The 17,342-nt window shown below is 31.6% G+C and overlaps 1 protein-coding gene across 10 annotated transcripts in view; it reads right to left on the bottom strand.

Annotated features, from left to right (window-relative positions):
- Positions 1-17,342, bottom strand: part of LOC143068347 (hemicentin-1-like) — a 166,363-nt gene that overhangs the window by 54,634 nt on the left and 94,387 nt on the right. For 6 of the 10 annotated variants that reach the window (XM_076242320.1, XM_076242321.1, XM_076242323.1 and 3 more), the window contains 10 exons: positions 14,955-15,266; positions 13,973-14,284; positions 12,926-13,237; positions 10,897-11,214; positions 9,189-9,494; positions 6,588-6,893; positions 2,142-2,447; positions 1,575-1,880; positions 1,006-1,311; positions 432-737 (listed from right to left, as the gene is read on the bottom strand). In XM_076242320.1, the coding sequence (XP_076098435.1) occupies positions 432-737; positions 1,006-1,311; positions 1,575-1,880; positions 2,142-2,447; positions 6,588-6,893; positions 9,189-9,494; positions 10,897-11,214; positions 12,926-13,237; positions 13,973-14,284; positions 14,955-15,266 (3,090 nt within the window). The remainder of the gene's footprint in view (positions 1-431; positions 738-1,005; positions 1,312-1,574; positions 1,881-2,141; positions 2,448-6,587; positions 6,894-9,188; positions 9,495-10,896; positions 11,215-12,925; positions 13,238-13,972; positions 14,285-14,954; positions 15,267-17,342) is intronic. The other 4 variants (XM_076242326.1, XM_076242328.1, XM_076242325.1 and 1 more) reach the window with 3 other exon arrangements.

Raw genomic sequence — 17,342 nt, 5'->3', positions numbered from 1 at the left:
AACAACATAAGGAGACTCAACAAATTAAAACATTATTTCAAACATACACCTTTTTTTCTTAATTCAAATTTCTATTCAAACATCAATTTTTTAACTTATTTATCCTCTTAGCAATGAAGGTATTGATGCTAGGTTAGAAATCAGTAAAACTATTAAAAGAAATAATACTTTATAATACATAGAACACTTACTTCCTGTAACAGACAGTGTAGTAGTTGTACTCTGACCTGTCCCTACACTGTTGGTGGAAAAACATGTGTAAACCCAAGCATCACTTTGTGCTGCATTTAAATTCAGTTTTCTGTTATAAATTCCAGGTGCTTTTTTTAACTTATTTATTCTCTTAGCAGTGAAGATCATTAGGAGTAGGTAAATAATTAGTAAAACTTAGTATCAAATAGATATATACTGTACATTAAATATTAACTTACTTCCAGTAACAGACAGTTGAGTAGTTGTACTCTGTCCAGTTCCTACACTGTTGGTGGCAAAACATGTGTAAGTTGCTACATCATTTTGGTCTGCATTGGAGATAGTCAGAGATGGTGTGTTAGTAGTACTGCCACTATATTTGTTGGTGTTGGTTGTGGATCTTATTTGTGATATGCTACCACCAATATTTCTTTGCCAGTAAACATCAGTGACAGCAAGGTTAGATGTCACAGTACATACCAATGTCACAGAACCACCAGTGGTGACTGAATATGAGGGTTGTTGAACTTGAACAGTGGGTGCAGCTATATTAAATAATAATATCATGTTTATTATTTCATTCAACAATTTCAAATTGTAAATAATTCAAGAGATATACAAGAGGACTCAATGAAATAAAAATAAATTCAGTTATAGACTCTTTTTCTTTTTAAATTCAGTTTTCTATTATCAATTCGAGGTGTTTTTTTAACTTATTTATTCTCTTAGCAGTGAAGATCATAAGGCGTAGGTAAGTAATTAGTAAAACTTAGTAACAAATAGATATATACTGTACATAAAATATTAACTTACTTCCAGTAACAGACAGTTGAGTAGTTGTACTCTGTCCAGTTCCTACACTGTTGGTGGCAAAACATGTGTAAGTTGCTACATCATTTTGGTCTGCATTGGAGATAGTCAGAGATGGTGTGCTTGTAGTACTGCCACTATATTTGTTGGTGTTGGTTGTGGATCTTATTTGTGATATGCTACCACCAACATTTCTTTGCCAGTAAACATCAGTGACAGCAAGATTAGATGACACAGTACATACCAAGGTTACAGTATTACCAGTAGTAACAGAATAGGATGGTTGTTGAACTTGAACAGTTGGTACAGCTATAATATATGATAATACTATGTAAATATTACATTCAATGATTTTAAAATATACATAATTGAAGAGATATACAAGAGAACTCAATGAAATAAAATTAATTCAGTAAGAGACTCTTTTTCTTTTTAAATTCAGTATTCTTTTTATGAATTCCAATTTTATAACTTATTTATCATCTCAGTAGTGGAGGTCATTAGGCGTAGGTAAGAAATTAGTAAAACTTAATATCAAATAGATATATACTGTACATTAAATATTAACTTACTTCCAGTAACAGACAGTTGAGTAGTTGTACTCTGTCCAGTTCCTACACTGTTGGTGGCAAAACATGTGTAAGTTGCTACATCATTTTGGTCTGCATTGAAGATAGTCAGAGATGGTGTGCTTGTAGTAATGCCACTATATTTGTTGGTATTGGTTGTGGATCTAATTTGTGATATGCTACTACCAATATTTCTTTGCCAGTAAACATCAGTGACAGCAAGATTAGATGACACAGTACATACCAAGGTTACAGTATTACCAGTAGTAACAGAATAGGATGGTTGTTGAACTTGAACAGTTGGTACAGCTATAATATATGATAATACTATGTAAATATTACATTCAATGATTTTAAAATATAAATAATTTAAGAGATATACAAGAGAACTCAATAAATAAAATTAATTCAGTAGAGACTTTTTTTCTTTTTAAATTCAGTATTTTTTTTATGAATTTCAATTTTATAACTTATTTATCATCTTAGTAGTGGAGGTCATTAGACGTAGGTAAGAAATTAGGAAAGCTTAGTATCAAATAGATTACTACTTAACACTATATATAAACATACATCCAGTAACAGACAGTGTAGTAGTTGTACTCTGCCCAGTTCCTACACTGTTGGTGGCAAAACATGTGTAAGTTCCTACATCATTTTGGTCTGCATTGGAGATAGTCAGAGATGGGGTTCCAGGAGTGCTGCCACTATATTTGTTGGTGTTGGTTGAAGATGTAATTTGTGTTGTGCCTCCACCATTATTTCTTTGCCAGTTAACGTTTGTGACAGCAAGGTTAGATGTAACAGTACACACTAAGGTCACAGAGCTACCAGTGTTGACAGCATATGATGGTTGTTGAACTTGAACTGTTGGCACAGCTACAATGAAACACAAAATAAATATAATTAAAAACAGATCTTTTCCTTTTATAATTATTAATTTTGAATTGTCTTCATACCTTTGACTGACTGATATAAACTAAAACATGAAATAATATAAAATTTAGGAGTTGTGGTAATATTACCATTTAAACAACAACCCACAATAGTTCAAATGATGTACTGTAAACCAACTTATTTTCGCGGAAACTTTATTTCGCAATTAGTCATTCTTAATCCATTTCGCGACGATTTAATTTTGCAATTCTAAAATTGTCTCAATGAATATAGGTAAGAAAAATCAAAGTTTAACATATTTGCGTTATATTTCTACTTGCGAAAGTCAGGAAATAAATTGCTTGCGAAAATTTGTTGGTTTACAGTAGATAAAAGAGATTATAGGCAACTGTACTGCCTTCAACAATGACAAAAAACTATTTGGTATATTTGGCTATAGCAGACACAAACATCAAATATATGATTTACAAAAATTATGTCTGCAGTGAAAATACTGTGAAACTGTTTCTATTTGTAGAATTTGTATTAACCATTTGTGGATTCTAATAAACTCATAAGAACTTCTGGATACTTTTCCATTTCTAACTTTCTCTGAAATTAATTCTATCAAATTTTTAGGTTTTTAAACCCTGTATAAAGTAAAATAACAAAAATACAGAACTCTGAGGACAATTTCTTATGTGTTGTTTGAAATGTCTAAGTGTTTGAATTTGTCATTTGGTTAAGGACTTTCCATTTTTAATTTTGTCGTAGTTTGGTATTTTTGTTTATATATAGCTTGTGATTTTAAAGTTATATATAAGAATTCTATCGAAATAAAAAAGTCCATTTAGTTAAAGATCCATTTTCTTTTTAATACAATATTATTTCATTGTTTTCCACTTCTAAATGATTCTCTTGGTTTTAGTTTGTGACCTGGATTTATTTTCTCTGAATCCATTTATGACTTTTGAACAGTGAAATACAACTGTTGCCTTTATTTCTATCAAAAATTAAAGTTATTCTAAATCTTATGCACCCCCTAGCAATGAAGGGCATTATGTTAAATACAGACTTCATATTTTGGAGGTAAGTAATCAGTGAATCTATTCTTATTTATCTCCTGTAAAATCTTTATCAATGTACATAAATGATTATACACAAATGTATCTATATTAAGGGGGGAAAAGTTAAGCAATAAAAATAATTCTAAAACTAAAATTGCAATAAAAAGCTAAATCTATAGGCTAAGAGAGTCTGTGTTGCTCACTTGTGTCTGCAACAAAGGTCGCTTTTGACAAAAATTAGTAATTAAAGGGCTGTAATTCTATGGAAGGGTAAACTGACAATTTCAGTTATGTTGACCTAAGTGTTGATCTGGTCCTACAGATCATGACAAAATATGGTTGAAATTATGATTAAACTGCAATATCTCAAATAATGTATCAACTCCTGATTACAGCCATACATTTGTTAGTAGATCTTGTTGTATTGATCAATTTGCTATTAATAAGTTATTTAATTATTAAGATAACAAGCAACAAGAATGTGTCCCCAGTACATGAATGCCCAATCCGCACTATTGTTTTCTATGTTCAGTGCACTGTGAAAATGGGGAAATCTCTAATTTGGCTTAAAATTAGAAAGATCATATCATAGGGAACATGTGTACTAAGTTTCAAGTTGATTGAACTTCAACTTCATCAAAAACTACATTGACCAAAAACTTTAACCAAAATTTTAACTGGAAGCGTGACACACGGACGGGTGGACTAACGCACAGACCAGAAAATATAATGCCTTTAAATGTGGCATAAAAATGCTAAATATTAGGGAAAAACTTCAATAAGGAGTCATGTTGACTGAAATGTAGATTTTGTCTTGTCAATCAATTTTGATAATAGAATTTAATCTAAATATTACAAAGGAGTAGGTCAGGTAAGGGCCGATTTTGGCCTCAAATTTCAGGTTCATCTGACGACAGATTTTGGACACTTTTTAAACACTTAAGTGTCTATTTAAATGATTAAATTAGTTTATGTAAAAGATTTTAACTGAACTAGTCATTCAAAACGCTCCGATTATAGCTTAAACAAGAAAAATCTATCAAATATGCCAAAATATGTCACTTTTCAGATGTTTTTTTGTCAAAAATGAAAGTGGCCACATCTGAGTTCATCCTCAACCTTTATATGTTATGTATTATCATAAATTACAACTTACATTTCAATATTAAGAATGAACACAAATGGGGCCACTTTCATTTCAGATGGAAAACGTCTAAAATTTAACTAAAATGCTAAAATTGTGAAGATTTCAGTAAATAAGCATGATTTGATGATGCTAGTACCCGATATATGTGCATTGTATTGTCTAAAACAGCCCATATTAATGTAGCAGAAGCATTCTAGTTCCCAATAAATAACTAAAAGTTTACATTTTAACAATTTTGTAAAACTGCTATATTTTGGGGCCAAAACGGGGTCTTACTGAACCTACTCCTTTCAAAATAATAGAAATTTGGAAAAAATCATAACTTAAAGACAATAACTGCAATAAGGAGTAGATTGAAGATTTTGATAATGATTTTGACCTATTTGTAAATCATTTCCTGCTTATTATATTAGCTATTTTTAAAGCTTTTGTCTATTATTGTAAAACTCAGGCAAAAATGGAAAAGAACAAGGAAAATAATTGACAAGGAAAAGAGGGGCAAAAGGTACCAGAGAAACATTCAACCCATTAAATGAAAATAAACTGACAATGACATGGCTAAGAAAGAAAAAGACAAATAATAGCACATTAAATCAGACATAGAAAACTAAAGACTTAGCAACAGGAACCCCTCCTAAAACTTGGGGTGATCTCAGGTGCTGCAGAAGGGTACGCAGATTCTGGTCCACATGTTGCAGTGTTGCTAATGTTAGTTCAAACCCGGTAACAAATCTAGGTCACATTCATGAATAGGGGACAGAATTGTGGTTGGAATACAGATCCTTTGTCAATGCTTACAATGATCTGAAAACTCTTTGTTCTTCTTCCTATTCTGTTATTAATTACATTATTAAATTTTTGAAGGTGTGTAGGATCAAGAGTAAACCAAGGAACATGTAAGGTATTCAGAACATTAGTATAAAGGAGCACTGCCAGATCCTAGTAAGGGAAGAGTTGACACAGGATCGTTTTTGTTCAATCAGATTGAAAAATAGGGAATGAAAATATCTACAGAGAGGCAAATATCTATCATACAACAAACTTTGATACCCTTCAGATTCACAATTTTTTTTAAAACAGTTTTCATGACAAGCAGCAGTCCTGCTTAAAGTAAATTTTAGAAAAAGGCCTTCTTTAAAATGTTAGTTGTCAGATTCCGTCAATATTGTCTAAAATGTTAAAATGAAAAGGTTAAGCATCAGATACAATATTATTTGCTTATCAACAGACTAAGGGTTGTATATAAAAATATAAAGTGATAATAGATCAAACTACTGAGTGATTCATCATGCAAAAGCTGAATTCCAATACAATTCTTATCAATTGCTAGACTCTAATATTATCTGAGCATTATAAGCTTTGCATAGTATAGATTATAGCAAACATGATGGATATTTCTTAGTGGTATATCTAATTTTACAATGACAAAAACATAGAAATACAAGAATTTGTCCATAGAACATGGATGCCCCACTAGCATTTTCATTTTCTGTGTTCAGTGGACCTTGATTTTGGCATTGAAACTAAAAAGATCATATTATACAGAACATGTGTACTAAGTTTCAATTTGATTGGACTTCAACTTTTTCAAAAACCACCTTGACCAAATACTTTAATCTGAAGTGGGACAGACAGATGGACGGACAGAGGGATGATGGAGGAAGGAACAGACAGGAACAGACCCACAGACTAGTAAACAAAATGTCCCTCTTCTTTCATAAAAACATCATATGTCATAAGTTGGTACCACCTTAGTATCATATGTCATAAGTTGGTACCACCTTAGTATCCCAAATACCTATATGAAGAAATATTGACCTATATATTTAAATCATCATTTTGAGAAAAATGTCACAGATGATTTCTCTTATAAAAGATGCCTCTTCTCAGGTACAAATTTATTTCTCTATAAAGAATAACATCACATACTTCCAGTAACAGACAGTGTAGTAGTTGTACTCTGTCCAGTTCCTACACTGTTGGTGGCAAAACATGTGTAAGTTCCTACATCACTTTGGGCAGCATTAAAGATGGTTAGAGATGGGGTTGCAGCAGAACTGCCACCATATTTGTTAGTGTTTGTTGTAGCTGAAATGGTTGCTATGGTACCACCAACATTTCGCTGCCAGTAAACATTAGTTACAGCAAGGTTAGATGTCACAGAGCACACCAGGGTGACAATGTTGCCAGTTATAGCAGAATAGGATGGTTGTTGTATCTGAACAGTGGGTACAGCTAAAATAAAGCACATGTTAATCTAAGCATTATCAGATGGGAAACTTGTGGATTACTATGCAAGCAAACGTCTTAATTCCTTTTTCTCATTTTCTCATCTCAACAACATATATATATGTTTTAATTCTAAAAGTTGTCACTGCCAAAAACAACATTGCACATGCAAAGAGTGAGTAAGCAAGCAGGTAATAATAACAATATTAAAGCAAAAGAAAAACACTACTAGATGGTGGAATCTTAACTTAAAGTGCTGTTCTTGTTGGGTTTTCTATCTTTATTATTATTTTTATTTTTTGTGCACAAGCATAACTTTAGGGTACTGATAAATAAATTTTTGGTGATTGTAATGATGTAAATTGATAGCACTTTTACAGATATTTATTTACAAAGTAAAAGCACAATATTCAAGTAATGCATTAAAAAAATTCTACCCCACAAAGGATATAAGCATAAATGGTTTTACTGGTAAATCCTTCAAATCATTAGCTCTTAAAGTTATCATGTGTCTCGTCTTTTATGAAAACCATAAAAACTATCATCATATACAAAAAATCTATCACAGCTATACAAAAAAAATTAAAGAACCTCTGCGAACTAGCTCATGTATGTTTTTTAACCTAAAGTCTTTTCTCTTCCTATTTGTAATTATTTCATAATCTTAAAATCTTAAATGCTAAACTTTGAATAATTTTGTTACTTAATTCTTTGGCACATCAAACATTTACCAGAACGTTCTTATTGCACTACAAATATGTAATGCACATATTTTAGAAGTTGAAATCAATTTCAACAAGAGGCTGTCACAACGACAGCAAACCGGATTTATTTACATTTATTTGTGTCCTGGCAATATCACAAGAACCATTACTGATGAATGGTGAAAGTGAAAATCATCAATATCAAATTTGACCTCCATTTTGTCATCAGTATCAACATTTTGATATAATAATATTTGAAAAGCTTAGATTGAATGGTTCATGAGTAAATGCAACAACGTGAATGGAAACGCCATTTTACAATCTTTCAAGAACCATAACTCCTGAACAGTAAAAGTCAAAATCGTCATTATGGAACTTGACCTCTATTTAGTCATCAGTAACAACATATTAAAATTTCAAAAGCTTTGGTTGAATGGTTCATGAGAAAATGCACGGACACGACGGGAAACACCATTTTTCAATCTTTCAAGAACCATAACTCCTGAACGGTAAAAGTCAAAATCGTCATTATTGAACTTGACCTCCATTTTGTCATCAGTAACAGCATATTAAAATTTCGGAAGCTTTGGTAGAACAGTTCATGCATAAATGCACGGACACGACTGGAAACTCCATTTTTCAATCTTTCAAGAACCATAACTCCTGAACGGTAAAAGTCAAAATCGTCATTATTGAACTTGACCTCCATTCTGTCATCAGTAACAACATATCAAAATTTGGGAAGCTTTGGTAGAACAGTTCATGAGTAAATGCACGGACACGACTGAAAACTCCATTTTTCAATCTTTCAAGAACCATAACTCCTGGACGGTAAAAGTCAAAATCGCCATTATTTAACTTGACCTCCATATAGTTGTCAGTAATAACATATTAAAATTTTAAAAGCTTTGGTTGAACGGTTCATGAGTTAATGCACGGACAACATTTGATTGCCGCCTTTCAAGAACCATAACTCCTGAACGGTAAAAGTCAAAATCGCCATTATTGAACTTGACCTTCGTATAGTTGTCAGTAATAACATATTAAAATTTTAAAAGCTTTGGTTGAACGGTTCATGAGTTAATGCACGGACAAGATTTGATTGCCGCCCGCCCCCCGACCGCCCGCCGTACATCCCAAAATCAATAACCGACATTTTTGTCACAAAAATCCGGTTAAAAATGAATTCACAAGTACTAAAATTCCTATATAAAAAAAAGACATTTATATCTTTATGAAATATTCTGATTGTGTACATAGTGTACCAAATATTTTATTCTGAAAAAGCTCTGGTAATAGTGTTGGATCATGTCAAAAATATATAAATCAGACCTAGATATTGTATAAAATAGCAATGGGGTAAAGTTTAATAAACATATTTCTTACTGTTGATTTCATTATATAAAAATTGAATTAGGCACATGAACATTTTACAATTTTTTTACATTAATCTCCCATCTGAGAGAGGGAAAGACATAATATTTCAAATGTTAGTTTGAAAAGACAGTTATAAAAAGTGCATACAAACTCATTAAAGATACCAGACTACTTACTAAGCATGCAAATCTTTCAAAAAACAATAATATAAAACACTTACTTCCAGTTACAGACAGTGTAGTAGTTGAACTCTGTCCTGTTCCTACACTGTTTGTGGCAAAACATGTGTAAACCCCAGCATCACTTTGGTCTGTATTAAAGATGGTTAGAGAGGGTGTGCTAGTAGTACTGCCACTATATTTGTTGGTGTTGGTTGTGGATCTAATTTGTGTTATGGCTCCATTAATATTTCTTTGCCAGTAAACATCAGTGAAAGCAAGGTTAGATGTCACAGTACATGCCAAGGTCACAGAACCACCAGTAGAAACTGAATAGGATGGTTGTTGTACAGCAACAGTTGGTACACCTTACGAGAGATGAAATGTACAATATTTTAGAAGTTACAACCCTGTACACAATCCTGTAAAAATTCAGTGAATTTTCAAATCAAAAGAATCATCAATTGTTCAAATTTGGAAGTATTAAAATATAAAGGTAGTAATTTTCAGAATATATTATAAACAAGTTTTATTTTCTAATTGAATTTAATACTTGGAGAAAGAAAAAAAATTGATTTATGAACTCTATTTACTTAATAGTGTAAAAAATAATATATATCATCAATGTTTAATAAATATTACACTTGTCGAATAAAGATATTCCATCCAAAAATGTATGTCAATGTCTGATGAATAAAGAAAATACAACTATATATAACTCATTAATCTTTTTCAAAGCCAAATTACTATCTTTTCATTATCATGTTATAAAAAAAACATGAGTCATACACAACACTTATAGTGCAATGCACACTTTTGAAGTTCTACTGATCCAGTGCAGCACAAGTATTATAATTTGTAAATCAAATCTATTGGAAAGTTAAACAAAATTGTCAAGTTTTAAATAAAAATAAAAAACGACAATAAATACACAAAATCTGCCTAAACACTGAATTCTCCAAATAGCAAAAGCATCAAGATATAGCAAAAGCATTAAGATATAGCATAAGACAGCCAATGATAATAATCCTGACTTCAGGCAAGCACTTGAATATAGTTTCTGAGATCTCAAACTTTTCTTGTGTCAATTAGGGACTTTCCGTATTAAATTCTCCTCAAAGTTCTGTATTTAGGGGATCTTACTTTTTAGTCAACTAAGAGCAAATCAGGGTACATTCATACCTCTTAAACTCCTCCTCTACCCCCCCCCCCCCCCCAAAAAAAAAAACCAACTCAAAAATAATAATTTTTGAAAAGAGGTTTGAGTTATTAATCATTTGTTCATATTCATTTTGGAAAATATGGAAGGAGGTCTTTTTGTAATGAATTCTCAAAGGAAATGGAAGTTATATGAATTGAATTTTTATACTACATAATAAAATCACTTATGTAAAAATAAGTTGGTCAAACTGTATAGTTTCGTTTTTTTGTAGAACACACATTCTCTGAAATGACAATAATTTGAAATTAATGAGTTTAATAATTTGGAATCAATAAGTTTAATAATTAGCAATGATAGTTAAAACAAAGACTACAGTATTAAAAAAATATCAGTATATTCAACTTTGATAGTATTTATGCAAATAAACACAAGAATGAGGATACATAAAAGCAGGTTATAAAATTAGAACTGCCATTGTGTTAGGTTATGTCAGAAGTGATATAAAGACAACAAATGACAATGTGAGAGTATATGGTGATTCATAATTATGTAAATAAAAAAGTTAGTATTTTTTTAATGTTTATAACATCAATTGTGCATGTGCTTACTCTGAGCTAGAACTGTAAGTCTTGTGACTATATTACTCTGTCCAGTTCCAGCACTGCTGACAGCAAAACAAGTATAGTCACCGGCATCAACAATGTCAGCATTAAAAATGGTTAATGCAGGATTTGATGTGGTACTACCAGAATATTTATTGTTAGGATTGTTTACAGTAGGGTTTATAGTGGTTATAGCACCATTTGTGTTTCTCTGCCAGTAAACAGAAGTTAGTGCCAGGTTGGAGGATACAGTGCAACCAAGTGTTACAGAGTTTCCTTGCACCACATTAATGGCATCATTGGTTATGGTTACAGTTGGTGAATCTGGAAACATATTGTAAGTACAAAGGTTTGTCTGTAAACATTTAATTCAAGCATTAATACAAAATAATAGGTTTTATGCAACTACTGAATACCAAGTAAGACATAAACGCCAGACGTGTGATAAAAGATACTTAATAACTTCAGTTGTTGCAAGAAGATTGAATAATGAATTGTGCAAACAAGGACAGTCTGATAACAAGGGGAGTTAAAGTCTGTTCCAATTTTTATAAATAAATGATTTACTAAAGAATAGTACATCTAAACATACAAAACAAATCATAATTAACAAATCTCAACAAAACTTTTCTGAAATTTATAGAAAATGGAACATTGAATAAAATTATTTCTTCATCAATTTCAAAGTATGCCCATTAGTTACTTTTTTGAGGAATCACTGTAGTTTTGTGTAATATTGTTCAATGAACATTACTAATTATCTAATGTTGTTTTTTTGTTTTTGCTTTTATTTTTAAAAATGTTACATTCACCTCATTATGTACTTACTGGGCATGCTCAAAAATGTATGAAAGGGTTTTATAACAGTAAAATTATGTGCACAAGGAAGGGGAGAATATAATATTCAGACAGTCATAAATAGTGTGAATTATTAATACATTTGTTTAAAACTTTCATAAAAAATACATTTTGACAGGGAACATCATCAATAAATTAAATGTATTTCCCTTTCATCACTTTTTTTTTCGTAATTTTTACCCAGGATTCTAATTAATTATAAATATCTTATCATTTTTCAATTAATTGCTGCAATATTTTTTTTTAATATGTTTATTATCAATGAAGAAAAGACTGTAATAATTTTCTGTCTGTGAAGAAATAACATCAAAAATGTGGTGCACACTTAATGACAATCATAGCCAGTTATTTAATAGTGTACACAACATTTTGTAGGTTAATTCAAATAGACAAAAAAATATTACAGTCCTTTCTTATAATTAAATTGTAAAGTCCATTTTTAAGGAGAAAATCATGAAAAAAATTTGATGACATCATGGTCACATGATAAATTCATGTCAATGAGCTGATAGACCAAAAACTTTTAGCCTTTCAAAAGACATACTACATCCAAAATTAAATTATACGAAAATAATCATAAATAAAAGAAAAGAAGTAAGTGTTATCAAGTTACAAACATTAACTGTTTACGAACTATAAAAACACTGGTTCTAAGAAAACCATGAGCAAAGGCTATTGCATAAAAATATACTAAGGACCTAAAAAAATTGTTTTGGACTTTTTATATCTTTTGCATAAATAAAGTCATTCAATAACATCTTGAAAAGTCAAGAGAATACCAATAAGACCTACAACAGTGTTGCCTCTGGTGGCTATGATTTATGGTCAGATCATAAGATATCTTATGTCATTCTATGCATGTTGTGGAAGTTGTGACATCACAATGCATTCTTGATAGGCCAAAAAAAAACATGAGATGAGGAAATATACATAACAAATTTTAAAAGATCCATTTATAAATTATCCCTCCTATATGCAAAATTTTATCCCAATGACGCACAATAGCAGGAAAAGATGATTTGAGGTCAAGTTGAGATGAAATACATATTTTGAATTGAAACTTATTCTAAATGTTATTGTAGTGCATAAAAGGATAAAAAAAGATATTCAGTACTAAATATTGATTATAACTACTTTTTACATAAAATAATACAGAATAAATAACAAAGTTACTTACTATTTGTGGTAACAGTCAGACTTGCTGTGTTAGAACTCTGTCCTGTTCCAGCACTGTTTGAAGCAAAACATCTATATGTTCCAGCATCATTTGAATCTGCATTGGATATGGTGAGTGAAGGAACAGATGAAGTACTGCCACTGTATTTGTTGGTGTTGGTATTGGATGTTATTGTAGTGATTTGACCATTGACTGTTCTCTGCCAGGTAACACTTGTTACAGCTGTAGTGGACGATACAGTACAAGCCAAAGTCACAGAACTTCCAGAATTGACTGAGTAGAATGTCTGTGTGATGGTCACTGTTGGGATAGCTGTAACAAAACAAACAAAATATTTCCATAGGAATTTTTGACTCTGTGTGAAATAAAGTTTTTATGGAGTTTGGACATTCTAAATATGCCCTCTGGAAGAATTTGCTTTTATCTGACACAATACATGCTAAAAGATTCTTTCATTCCTGGCAATTATCAAACAAAATTTTGTTTAGACTGCCAAATAGAATTAAAGAGAAAATAAATATGAGCAAAAAGTAATTACAATGACACACAACAAAAGCTGGATATAGACCTTTGGTCAAGCTATTTTAAAATATTGTTTTAAATTCTACTGATCTGAAACTTATTAAATCCTTTTACTGCAAAACATCCCTTCAACTTCTGCATATATAGCTGTTGTGTAGAAAAGGATAAAATGAGACATTTCAGTCATTTTCAGAACTAAATCTAGATACTATCAATTCAGAAATGTTGGCAGGGTTTTTATTAATGTGAATAATTTGACTGGGTGATGATCGCAATAATAAGACCTACAACATGCTTTGATAGTTTATCCCTATATCTGTATGGACATTTTTTCCCTTAAATTGAGTATTTTTGTCCATTCTTCAAAAATTGCAATGAAACATGAAACATGAAACATGAAAACTTAATTAAACAAAAATTGCAATAATGAGTAAACACAATATTTTTGGAATTTATATTAATAAAGTGCTATATATGATATTGTGTGACATAAAATAATACAGAATAAATAACAAAGTTACTTACTATTTGTGGTAACAGTCAGACTTGCTGTGTTAGAACTCTGTCCTGTTCCAGCACTGTTTGAAGCAAAACATCTATATGTTCCAGCATCACTTGAATCTGCATTGAATATGGTGAGTGAAGGAACAGATGAAGTACTGCCACTGTATTTGTTGGTGTTGGTATTGGATGTTATTGTAGTGATTTGACCATTGACTGTTCTCTGCCAGGTAACACCTGTTACAGTGGTAGTGGACGATACAGTACATGCCAAGGTCACAGTACTTCCTGAATTGACTGAGTAGAATGTCTGTGTAATGGTCACAGTTGGGATAGCTGTAACAAAACAAACAAAATATTTCCATAGGAATTTTTGACTCTGTGTGAAATAAAGTTTTTATGGAGTTTGGACATTCTAAATATGCCCTCTGGAAGAATTTGCTTTTATCTGACACAATAAATTTTAAAAGATTTTTTTATTGCTTGCAATTATCCAACAAAATTGTGTTCAGACTGCCAAATAGAATTGAAGAGAAAATGAAAATGTGCAAAAATGCAATTATAAAGACTGACAGCAATAGCTGGAAATAGACTTTTGGTCAAGTTGAGATCAAATATTGTTTTAATACTGTACTGAAACTACTTAAATCATTTCATTGCACAAAATCATTTCAATTTTGTTAAAAATGCTGTTGTGCAGAAAAGGATAAAATAAGGTATTTCAGAACTAAATCAGAAATTATTGCATGGTTTTTATTAATGTGAATAATGCAACTGGGTTATTATGTATAAAACGAACTCATGCTTTGATATTTCATGCATATATCTATATCCACACTTTTATTCTTTAAATAGTAATAATTAATTGAACATTTTTGTCTATTTTTAAAAATTCAGAATAATAATTACATGCAATCATTTTGGAATTAACAGTAATACAGAGTTATACAAATGTATGCTACTTCAAGAAATAAAATAATACAAAATAAATATTAACATAACTTACTATTTGTGGTAACAGTCAGACTTGCTGTGTTAGAACTCTGTCCTGTTCCAGCACTGTTCGAAGCCAAACATCTATATGTTCCAGCATCATTTGAATCTGCATTGAATATGGTGAGTGAAGGAACAGATGAAGTACTGCCACTGTATTTGTTGGTGTTGGTATTGGATGTTATTGTAGTGATTTGACCATTGACTGTTCTCTGCCAGGTAACACCTGTTACAGTGGTAGTGGACGATACAGTACATGCCAAGGTCACAGAACTTCCTGAATTGACTGAGTAGAATGTCTGTGTGATGGTCACTGTTGGGATAGCTGTAACAGAACAAAAAATTGCATTTTTTAGAAATATTTAGAAAATTTTACTGCAAAATTGACCTCTTATTCTATTTAAAATTTAAGTTTTTTGTGCATCGAAGGGTCAAATGAGAGATTGAACTGAGATAAAATGGCAATGCTTTAACATGCAAATGATGCTATAACTTTAAAGTCAATAAACCATGACTCAGAGTGTAGAGGAAACACTCTTTATGAGAAAAGAGCAATGCCAATGCCAATACAACTGCTTATCAAATATCATAGACTTATTATGAGTGATTCCCTTAAAACTAACCTAAACAAACATTTTAATATGTAAACTATGCATACTATACAAAATCAATGAACAATGATAATGTAGATGGGACATGTAATATTCATGAAAATGATACCAGCAAATTATTATCAAATGCATACCAAATATCATTGTCTTACCATTAGTGGTTTACCTTAAACTGACTAGGTCACAAATTTGGAAATTTACTCTAAGCACACCTTTCAATGTCAATAGATGATGAATGTGGAGGAGGGGAAAATAATCTCTCTTAGTAAGGGCAAAACTGAAATCAGTAGTTCATGCAACAATTTTACTTTTTATAAATACCCAGTATTATTTGAATGCTTACATTTATATTCATTCAAAATTACTTTCTATTTCATATGTACTGTGTACTGATTCAATAATATACAATTAACAAATACATAAGTACTATATATCTAGCATTTATCAATTTCTGCACTTTAATAATAAAAAAAACTAGATAGTTTTGTCAAAAATGTATCAAAGAAAGAATGATGCCTTCAAAAATAATGCTGAATCTTCAATAAAAAAAAATAGTGTTAAGCCTCGGTCACACCTTACCGGATAGCTCGAACAGACGACTAACGGATAACTTTTTTTCAATCCGTTCATGTCCGTCAGACGTCCGTTCTTATCCGTTAGACGTCCGTCCATATCCGTTGCATGTCCGTTAAGCGTACGTTTTATCCGTTGACGTCCGTTCTGTCCGGTGGAAAATTTTGAGCATGTTCAAAACTTTGAACAGACGTCCAACGGATAAAATGTCCGTTGAACGTCCGTTTTGTACGGTACTCATCCGTTTCGTTTCCGTTTTGTATCCGTAACGTGTCCGTTATACATCCGTTGGAGGTCTGGAAGATAAATTCACCAACGGACTTCCACTGGACGTTTAACGGATAAAACGGATGTTGAACAGATGAAAAACGGACTTCTACTGGACGTATAAGGGATAAAATGGACAATGAACGGATCTGAAACGGATAAATGCCAATTGAAAATTTCGCGTCAGAAATGCCAATTATTGGTATGTCAGATTTCTTATGGTTCATGAATTCTTATTATTCATAATCGATCTTAGAGTATAGGCATGTCTTCACAATAAAGCAGTTTTTATTCAAGCCAGACACTGCCCTTTGTCGGAATTTTGAAGAACAAACCAAAACCAGTTACACAGAAACATTTTGAATATTTATGTGATTTACATGTATTATTATTGTCACCTTTGATTTTTCTGTAAATCTTGTTCATCTGTTTTATCCGGTACGCTTCCGTTAGGTGTCCGTTTTATGCGGTACTCGTCCGTTGGATGTACGTTCGACATCCGTTCTGTCCGGTACGTTTCCGTTTCTCTAACGATGCATATCCGGTGTGTGTCTGTAATGCATCCTTTACACGTCCGTTTTATTCGTTCAGTACATCAACGGACTCCCAACGGATAACAATTTTGTCAACGGACAACTTTTATTTTCATCCGTTAGGCTTCTGTTCGTGCTATCCGGTAAGGTGTGACCGAGGCTTTAGATAGGACTGTAAAGTATGCAAAACGATTACTCAACCATTGATAAAACTAAACACAATAATTATTGTACATGTTTATCTCTAAATGGATCTATGAAAAAAATCCCCAATGACCATTCCTTAAACTGATCAAACCTTTTCGATCTCGTTCATGTAGGTAAGGCATCATTTTCCTGGTTTTTTTACAGATATTTTTTTAGTTTGAATTCTTTGCACTGTTAGAAGAGCAGAATTAAGAAATACTTCTGGCTATG

The sequence above is a fragment of the Mytilus galloprovincialis genome, chromosome 3, assembly GCF_965363235.1.
Source record: "Mytilus galloprovincialis chromosome 3, xbMytGall1.hap1.1, whole genome shotgun sequence".
Classification (NCBI taxonomy): domain Eukaryota; kingdom Metazoa; phylum Mollusca; class Bivalvia; order Mytilida; family Mytilidae; genus Mytilus; species Mytilus galloprovincialis.
Note: the sequence above shows the minus strand (reverse complement) of the source record. Positions and strands in the feature narration are given on the sequence as shown.